Source organism: Pteropus alecto, unplaced genomic scaffold (genome assembly GCF_000325575.1).
Source record: "Pteropus alecto unplaced genomic scaffold, ASM32557v1 scaffold251, whole genome shotgun sequence".
NCBI lineage: Eukaryota > Metazoa > Chordata > Mammalia > Chiroptera > Pteropodidae > Pteropus > Pteropus alecto.
Genome location: NW_006431048.1, coordinates 2,495,190 through 2,505,637, shown reverse-complemented (window position 1 = coordinate 2,505,637; position 10,448 = coordinate 2,495,190). Strand labels below are relative to the sequence as shown.

The 10,448-nt window shown below is 36.1% G+C and overlaps 1 protein-coding gene across 1 annotated transcript in view; it reads right to left on the bottom strand.

The window, feature by feature from the left end:
- The window catches only part of PARP14 (poly(ADP-ribose) polymerase family member 14), a 43,595-nt gene that overhangs the window by 5,299 nt on the left and 27,848 nt on the right, over positions 1 to 10,448 (bottom strand). The window contains 3 exon segments of the mRNA XM_006905568.3: positions 4,091 to 4,224; positions 5,522 to 6,121; positions 8,574 to 8,780. Coding sequence (XP_006905630.2) covers positions 4,091 to 4,224; positions 5,522 to 6,121; positions 8,574 to 8,780 — 941 coding nt within the window.

Genomic DNA, 10,448 nt, shown 5'->3' with positions numbered 1-10,448 from the left:
GGAACGAAGATAGATGTGATAAATAGAAAACATTAATACGGCATGAACCCAAACATATCAGTAAATACAGTAAATACATTAAACAGACTCAGTACTCAAATTAAAAGATAAAGATTGTCCAGGTGGAAGAAGAAAAGCCAAGTACATGCTGCTATCAAGAGACACATCTTAAATATACAGTTATAGGAAGGTTAAAAGAAAAAAAAAGTAGAGAAAGATATAGCATGCTAACAATAACCAAAAGAAATCTGGCATTATTATTTTAATATTGCTAATAATAATTTTGGTGTGATAATTTTGAAACAATTTTATGCATACTACAAGATAAAACAAAGATATAAATATGTAATATTATTAGGAACCAAAATTTCTACTGATAGAAAACATAAATATAAAATATAAAAAGTTAAGACAAAAACCGAAGTATTAAATTTCAATTGAAAACATCAATATGAACTCATGGTTTTCTTAGCTCTAGCCATGCAAGAACCTAGAAGCAATAACACCTCAGTAGCAGTGAGCACCTCCAGCACACAGATCTTGGTTTCTCATTATCATTCCCCACTAAAAGAGATCACGGTTTCTTAGAGAATTGTCTCATTCTAACCTGATATAGAGAAACTACAAGGTGAGCCAAAGAGATCTTGTGCCAGAAAGTGAAGAAATGTTCAAAGATTAATGGGGTCATCAAAAGGACATGAGAGCCAACTTGAAAGGGTCCCTACTAGCCAAATGTAGGATAATTTGTGCATCTAAATGAATAATCACTGTAATTAAATAAACACACTGAATTTTTTTTAAAGCAAGAGGGAAGAAAATTTTTTCTTTACAAAAATGCCAGATAATAAATGTAGAAGGAATGACAGAAATAGAAAATTACCATTTTGCAACCTCCAGTGTAATAATGGATTCAGCAAAAGGTCATCAATGGATGTTAAAGTCAATAAGTAGAAAGTTGTGGGGCACAGGATACTTACTGTACAGTAACGAAGTATTGTCCCACAGAATACCTAGTGATTCCAACGGAGAGATATGGTGGTCACCACCCTAACTAGTGATCAAACTTAGCATCATTATCATATGAGGCTTCTGATGTGATCTATCATCTGAAATATTCTTGCAAAAATATTTATTTGAATTTACCCGAGCCCTTCAATCTGCCTACCAGTTTACCAGACATAAAGAGGATGGAGGAATAAATTAGATTGCACCGTGAAGAATCAGACAAATTTAGACGCTATAAGAAAACTAACTAGCTTAGGTTCTTTTAAAAAAAAATGGCTTAAACTCTTTAAAAAATTCAATATTATAAAAAATAATTTTTTTAATGCAGGAATACTGTTCTAGATCAGAAGAGATAGAGGAGATATAATGACCAAACGCAGTATCTGAATCCAGAGTAGAGGTGGAGGGCTGAGAGATGTAAAAAAGTGATGTTGAGCAATTGAGGAAATTTGAATATGGATTCTATATTGGATATTGTTGAATTAATGTTAATTTTATTACATGAGATAATGGTTGTTATTTAGGAGAATGTCTTTATTCTTAGGTGATATGTGTTAAAAGTAGGAGCGTCATGATGTCTGTAACTTATTTTCAAAGGCTTCAGCAAAAACTGAGAGTGAGGGAGAAAAAGTAACTGTGGCAAGTTTATTGATGTTAAAAATCTTAGTCACTGCTAATTGGTACAGCCACTATAGAAAACAGTAAGAAGGTTCCTCAAAAAACTAAGAATTGATTACCATATGATCCAGCAATCTCTCTACTGGTTATTTACCCTAAAGTCTTGAAAACCCATATCTGAAAAGAGTTTTGCACACCGATGTTCATAGCAGCAGTATTTACAGTGGCCAGGACATGGAAGCAACTGAAGTGTCCTATGATAGATGAGTGTCTAAAGAAGTTGTAGTACATATATACAATGGAATATTACTCAGCCACTATCATTTGATGTGCCTTCAGGACCCAGTAAAGAGCACTGGTTCTGTAGTGAAAGAATGGGATCACCTAAAGGGGCTTAGGGATAGAGACTAGTGGTTACCAGAGGTGGGAGGGAGAGGGAAGGCAGATGGGGCAAAGGGGGTCAAATATGTGGTGACAGAAAGAAATCTAACTATGGGAGGTGACCACACAATATAAATATATATATGCCTTACTGTTAAAGTGTACAGCTGAAACTTACTGGATTTTGTTAACCAATATCACCATAAAAAATTAATTAATTTAAAAAAATCTTAGTCGCAAAGCATAACAGTCATGGAGGATGACAGATAATCCATTTTTTATATTAACATTTTCACAGAGTTGCCTTCAGTACTATCTACCCCTGCTTTTATGAGTGTCAAACACTGGGATTTCACATAAAATTTTATTTGAAAAAAGTAGTGAAATCATTTCTCTGGCCAGTGTCTGACAACACATGGCAAGCTTCCAGGGCCAGCGCAGACACTGCTGGTCAACTGGACAGTCCTGCTCAATCTAGGCTCGGCATTTCATCACAATATGCCAGTCAGCCATTATCAGATGTATTTGGAATAAAACTTACTTGTCATCTTAGAACGAGATCAAAGAGCTGCATACTGAATCAATCACATTGTCTTAGTATCTCACAGAATTGTTTTGCTCAATTGGTTTACAATGAGGGATTAAAAGAAAACACTGTGGTATACAATTAGATATTGAATTTATTGTGAGGGTGATTTTGAATATATTCTCCAGTGCTCGATTCATAGAATAAATCTCTCAGGAGTCAACCTCAGTATTGTGAAAAGCTGTGAGTCTCCTGATCAAATGGTTTGCTTTTTGATTTATGAACAAAATTATAAATCTTGTAGGTGGCTGTTTACTTCCTTGCTCTGTCTACTAGGACAAATTTGTGGTCCTCAAATAACTATCTAGGACTTCATGTTATGTATCTTTTGAACTAACAATAAATACTTCTGTGTTATCTTATTTTCCATACCCTCCTTTTCTCTTTGTCCATGTTTCTTCATCCATTTATTTAATCTGAAGGTATGGTATATACTTTGCAGGACATTTCAAATCTTTTTTGAATTATAATGTGCTTAACCACATGAATAAACGGAATGGTGGCAATGCAAATAGAAAGTAAAATTTGCAGAGAAAGAAAATGCAGATCTTATTGGCAGCCTCATTATTATGGATGAAAGGAAGGTATTCAAAATCTCTAGCTTTACTCAGAAAATGGTGGAACCAAAGACATACATGAAGAAGAAAGGGGAAAGATAACTACTTCGAGATGACGAGTTAGGTTTTAGGGAAATTGATTTAGCAGATAGATAATCAAGTGGGGATTGTTTAGGCCACTGGGAATATGTTCTAGAACTGGAGTCAAAGATCCAGGTTGGTGATATGTTGATTTGAGAGCCATCGACATTAAAATAACAGCTGAAGCCAAGAAAGGTAAAAACATTCCCCCGTGAAGTGCAGACAGAAGACCGAAGTATAAATACTATAGGTAAAGCTAGGATTAGGGGTTTGGGGAAGAAACAACCAGTGATAATGAAAGGAGAATTAATTGAAGAAGAAGAAAGCATTAAAGTAACAATGCAATAGAAGTCAAGGGAGAACATAATTTCAAACAGCAATATTAATATTTAAAAGTGGAAGATGCCAAAATAAATGAGACAAGCAAAGAAAGGACTGTCGGCTTTATTAAAGGAAGCAAGCTCTGTTGATCTTTGAATGGTGGGGCAGAGGCACATAATCCTAACCCGAGGATCCTCCGCCTGTCTCTTCGTGGTGGTTTGCTAGTTATCAATTCCAAATGTTAAGCCATATCTTTGAATTTTTATTAGCTTTCTTCACAAAGGAAATATGTGTCTTTAGTATGCTATGATATGAGTAAACCTCCTTTTATATTTTAATAATTGACACAAGAATCTCAATCTTAATGACTCAGTAATTATGGTGACATGAGTAGAATCCAGAATCTAAAATTTAATTACCATACAATATTCTAATTCTGGGTTTTAAAATGTGAAAGGAAATGAATCAAAATTCACTTATCCAGGACCCCAATACTTCTTATTTCCACCATTAAGAAGCTCCATGTCAGCAGAAGGCTTACCTTTTCTATCTGGAATTGTGAGCAGGTCTCCTTAAACTTGTTTGCCACCATATCATATTCTACATGACCAGGTTGTAGCTCAACAAGACAGATATCCTGCTGCTTCATATCACTCCAGTGCACAGGGATCTCAACTGCAAAGTAGACATTTGAGGACACCTTTGTACCCGGGGAGGCTCATCTACACAGGTCACATTCCTAGGATGCTTTGAAAAACTGAGTATAATTTGCATTTCTGTTTTACAATCTCCTAATTCAAGGTATTCGAGAAATTTCTTATCTTTCTAAGAGAATGTTTTTCAAAGCGTGGAACCACAGACAACCACAGAACCAACTGTCATGCTTGTTAAAAAAATAAATAAAACCCCACAGATTTATTGAGTCACAGTCTCTGAGGGGTGGAACCTGTGTACCTACGTCTTAAGTTTTGATTAGGCTCAGATTTGAGAACTGCTGATGTAGTGTAATTCAGCTGCATAATCTGTTAGGTCTCTAATCTGTCATAATTTAATAATTTAACAAAATTTCCCTTTTTTTTTAAATAGTTTCTACTGTCTTGTTTACAAATGCATGGCTTTTTGCTAGAACTCTGCACCACCACATGGCCCTCCACTTCTGTTCTCTCATTATTCTTCACGGCATTCTTAAGAGTTGAGTGGGTGGCAGGTTTTGCTGTGTGACAGATTGTAGTGGCAGCTCTGTCTCCCCATCTGCTAAACAGAATATTATTCTTGTCATTTCTCCAGGGTTTCTCAGAGTGTGAAGAATTCATTCACACTGATCTCACAAGAGATGAAGATAATGTACTGGAAGGGAAGCCAATTTACTTGTTTTCAGCGGGGGACTTCTGTGGTTTGAAGGCAGGAATGGCTGTCTTCACAAGACAAGCATTCCCTTCTCAGGGAACAGATCCAATCAGAGAATCTGAAGGCTGCTTCCTGGTGTATGTATCAAGGAACCTTATTTTCAGCACAGAGGAAGTGACTTCTGGGAGAAGAACCTATAGGCTCCTGATCCTCTCTGGGTATCAGCTGCAGACACAGAAAGTGCCCACTCTCTGACCAGCCTGTCTTTCCCCTTTTATCTAAAAACCTCGGGTCACTTTTCTTCATATCCCATGGCCTTATATCTCCTGATTGAAGCAGGCATTACCTTCCCCAGAAGAACTGGCTCTGGGAAGGTTGTAAACTGTAAAAATGCAAGGGTTGGCTAATGTTAACACTAAGATGGTCAAACTCAGTCTGTTGGGCACGCCCATGCTGTATACCCAGACATAATGTAAGATCCTTAAACTCAGAGACCAAGTTTTCTATTTCATTCCACAAGGGTTTCTTGAATTTTATCTACTTGAATACAGTTTTGATGTATACACAACACGGTGCTAAGCCCAAAGAGTAAATAATGGATAAAAAGTATGAACGTTTGACTCACTGTTAGTTTTCTTGAGGCGCTGAACAGGTAAGCTGTGTCCCTTTGCATCTGTAGCAACGTATGTGTTCAAGTCCACTGTGTACTTCTGATGATTAATTTTGACAACAAGTGTCTTTATATTTTTCTTCTTTGCATCCTCCAATTGCAGATTGGTTACTTTGTCAAAATAATGCAAAGTGTTATTGTCATTATATTGCCATGCTATAACTTCACTGATATAATCTGCTCTGAATTCCTGCTCTTTGGTCAATCGAACTGTCTTCATCATTTTCTCAATTGAAATTCTAGCCTGTTCCACATCTCTGCTAATTCCTGAAACTTCAATCAAAGGTCTTTCAGTGTCCAAGTGAATGGCAATATTTAAGTTCTTCTGCAGCTTAGTCAATTCTTGATATTCCTTTTCACGAAAGTCTTTGATATGTTCTTCTTCACTGGTGTACAGAAACTGTTCCTTTTCAATCGCATCCTGTATCCAGGCAAGGGCATTTTCCACATATTCTTCATTTCTACCACAAACCTGAAAAATTGCTGATTCTATTTTCTTTTCCAAAACCAAAGAAGGTTTTTTGGAGGGAGACGGCTTTGAGAAGCCAAAAATTGCTAAAAAAGAAAAGAAAGGGGATGAAACAGATGCTTTAGATAGAATAAAAAGAAAAAAAAGAAGAAGAAAGAAAAATTAGCTATTTCTTTCTTTAAATTTTGTGATGGGTCACCATGCTGTACAACACATCCCCAAGACTTATTTATCTTACAACTGGAAGTTTGTATCTTTCAACCCCCTTCACCCATTTCACACTCTTCCTACCCCACACTCCCAGAGCCTCTGGCAACCACCAATTTGTTCTCTGTATCAATGAGTTTGGGTTATTTTTAAAGATTCCACATATAAGTGAGATCATACAGTATTTGTCTTTGACTTATTTAGCATAACATCCTCAAGGTCCATCCATGTTGTCACAAATGGCAAGATTTTATTCTTCTTTTTTTGATGAATGATATTCCATTATATATATTTTTTCCCCCACATCTTTATCATTCATTTGCTAATGGACACTTAGGTTGTTTTCATGTCTTGGCTATTGTAAATAATGCTGCAATGAACATGGAGGCACAAATATCTTATCTTCTTGAGAGAGTGATTTTGTTTCCTTCAGATAAATACTTAGAAGTGGAATAGAACCTATTAGTTCTATTTTTAATTATTTGAGGAACCTCAATACTGTTTTCCATAGTGGCTGTACCAATTTACATTTCCACTAACATTGTACAAAGGTTTCCTTTTCTCCATATTCTTGCCAACGCTTGTTTATTTCTTGTCTTTTTTACAACAGTCACTCTAACACGTGGTTTTAGATTTGCATTTCATTGTGGTTTTGATTTGCATTTCCCTGATGATTAGTGATGTTGAGCACCTTTCATGTACCTGTTGGCCATCTGTCTGTCTTCCTTGGAAAAACATCTATTCAGATCCTCTGCCCATTTTTTAATCAAATTGTTTGTCTTTCTATTAAGTTGTACGAGTTTTTATATATATATTTTGGAGATTATCATCCCCTTATCAGATATAGGATTTGCTAATATTTTCTCCCATTCTTTAGGTTTCATTTCATTGATGGCTTCCTTGCTGTACAGAAGCTTTTTCGTTTGATGTAGTCCCACTTGCTTATTTTTGCTTCTGTGGTTTGTACTTTTGGTGTCAAATCCAAAAAATTCTTTGCTGATACCAATGTCAGGGAGTTTACTCCCTGTATTTTCTTCTAGAAGTTTTATGGTTTCAAGTCTTATATTCAAGTCTTTAATCCATTTTGAGTGGATTTTTGTGTATGGGGTAAAATAGTGCTTTAGTTTCATTCTTTTACATGTCCGTCTGGTTTTCTGAGCACCATTTATTTTAGTATATGTGCTGCCAAAGCAAGCACCCAACACTCTTTATTGAAGAGTTTATCCTTTCCCCATTGTATATTCCTGGCTCCTTTGTTGTAAATTAATTGACCATACCTGCATGGGTTTATTTCTGGGCTCTCTATCCTCGTCTATTGATCTGTGTATCTGTTTTTATGCCAATACAATTACTATAACTTATAATATAGTTTGAAATCAGAAATTGTGATGCCCCCAATTTTTACTTCTTTCTCAAGATTGCTTTGGCTATTTGGGGTCTTCTGTGGCTCCAAACGAATTTTAGGATTGCTTGTTTTATTTTTGTGAAAAATGCCATCGGAATTTTGATAGGGATTGTACTGAATCTGTAGATCGCTTTAGGTAGTATGGATATTTTAACAATATTGATTCTTCCAATCCAGGAGCACAGAAAATCTTTCCATTTATTTGTGTCTTCTTCAGTTTCTTTCATCAATGTCTTATAATTTTCAGTGTATAGATCTTTCACCTCCTTGGTTAAATTTATGCCTAGGCATTTTATTCTTTTTTGCAATTATAAATGGAAATGTTTTGTTAATTTCTCTTTCTGATAGTTCATTAAAGATTAGCTATTTCAAGTCAGACAAAGACAAATACTCTATAATCTCACCTATATGAAGAATCTAAAAAAAAAAAAAAACAAAAAACACTCCCCCCAAAAGATAAACTCCCAAACTCATAGAAAAAGAGATCAGATGCATGATTACCAGAGGCGGAGGGTAGGGGAAGGAGAACTGGAGGAAGGTGGTCAAAAGGTACAAATTTCCTGTTACAAGATAAATAAGTACTAAGAGATATAATGTAAAGCATGCTAACTATAGTTCAAACTGCTGTATTTTATATCTAATCACAAGGAAAAATTTCTTTTTTTCCTTTTTTTGCTTTCTCTTTTTATTGTATCTACATATGATGGATGTTAACTAAATGTGCTGCAATAATCATTTCACAATATATGTAAGTCAAACCATTATGCTGTACAACTTAAATTTCTACAGTGATGTATGTAAATGATATCTCAATAAAACTGGGGGGGGGAGCTAATAAACTACCCAAAAATTTTAGAAAAAAATTAACTATTTCTCATGTGACATCAATATTAGGAACATGCATTTCATGAAAATGAACAACTCACATGCAAGTTTATGTATCACAGACTGTTGGGGAGAAGGCTGAGATCCTTCTCTTTTTTTCATGTTGGCATAAAACACATCCAGTATTTGAGGCAGAAAGATAACAACTTTAACTTTTTTCACAGACTGGACTGATCCTTTCTGGATAAAGTCTTCAATGGCATCAATTACGGCTTCAGCAACCTTATCTGGGTCTTGTTTGGCATTTCCTGGAAAAGCAAATGACAAAATTGACTGGGGATAAAAAAAGGCCCATCTAGAAAAGGCTGAAAAATAAATTAGAGATTCCACTTCTCACAGAATAAATGCCTACTTCGCAGCTCTTTCATCACCATGGACTTTTCTAACGATGCATAAGCAAACACTTTTGAAGTCCTAGATGCAATGGGGAATTTTTGTTCCAGGATGTCAGGAAGCTGACAGCCCAACAATGAACAAAGTACCTGGAAAACTAACTTTTGGTATCTGATACTCATATCTACTCTATTCAGCGGATCCCAGCTCACTGTGTTTCTCTGTGTTACAGAGCACAGTTAATCTTTCTTGGCTCACGAGTGACCTCAAAAGATTTATAAAAAGTAAAAGATGCTATATTATTGTTGATATATCATACTCTTTATAGAAAAAAAAAATTTTTTTCTCAATCTCCACTTGACTTTATTGCATGTATTCTTATTCTTCCAAGATGTCATCAGGGCTTGATTTAAAGTAAGCTAATTTTGTAAGACGCTTGGAGCTATTAGCGCTTTGTTATAATCTATATTTTTTTACATGCAAGTTATCCATGAGCCTCCAGGAAGTCTTTCCTCCCACACCCCGACTGGCAAGGTTCAAGATTGCTATCTGAACAAGTCTTTTCCTAATTAAGCATGCTCCATATCTTGCTTCTCAAGCCTACTACCTAGATAAGATCATGAAAAGTTCCCTGAAAAATCTTATAAAAAACCATAGAAGCAGTTCCATATGAATGGCAGCTGTTACATGGGTAGGGAGCAATGTAAAAGTCCCCTGATCAACCTGGTGTGATACACGAAGGGCCCATTTGGATTAGCCCCATGGATGGTGTCCACCTTTATTACAGAAATGAGAGTAGACTCTTTGACTTGGCTATGCAGACAATTGTGGAATGTAGACAAATCCCACATAAAAGTAACCAAGAGGATTTATTCATGGTTTTTTGTTGTTGTTGTTCTTTTTTTTTTCCCCCTATTAGCTGAGCAGGAAAGGAGGGAAATTTTTCTTTGCAAAGCTGTTATTTCATGATATTCAGAAGAATTTAAATGGGAGTGTTCAGATAAATTCATTCACTCTCAATAAACATTTACTATGTCCCATCACAAACTAGATGCTCATCTAGGCACTAGAACACAGAGGATGCGATACACGGGGATGAACAAGCATTCAATAGGTGAAGTATGGAAAAGTGAGGGAAACCCTAAGTCAGATAGAAATGTGTAACATGAGTGTAATATGTTCAACCTGGTGTATTCAGGGAAATAGATCTGTTTTTGAGAAAAATAAGTCTGGGGTGGGGGAGGTAGCAGAATAAAGGAGGCACTGGAGCAGAGAGCCCGGATCTAGAGAGGGCTAGGTAGGAGGCTATAATAAAAGTTTAGGCAAGAGCTGAACAAAGAGAGGGGGCCAGGAAGATGGAGGATTAGGTAAACACTGCTCTTGCCTCCTCTAATGACCACATCAAAATTACAACTAAATTTCTGGAGGGCCTAGAACGCCAAAGTAGACATTCAAACTCAGATTTCTGAGCAATAGAATCATCAATCCAGTGCCTAGCGGTTCTCTCTGGGATGGGTCAGCTCCATTCCACTTCAGGCCTGAGGGTATTTGCCTCTCCTAACCAGCTCTCTTAAGGGAAACCA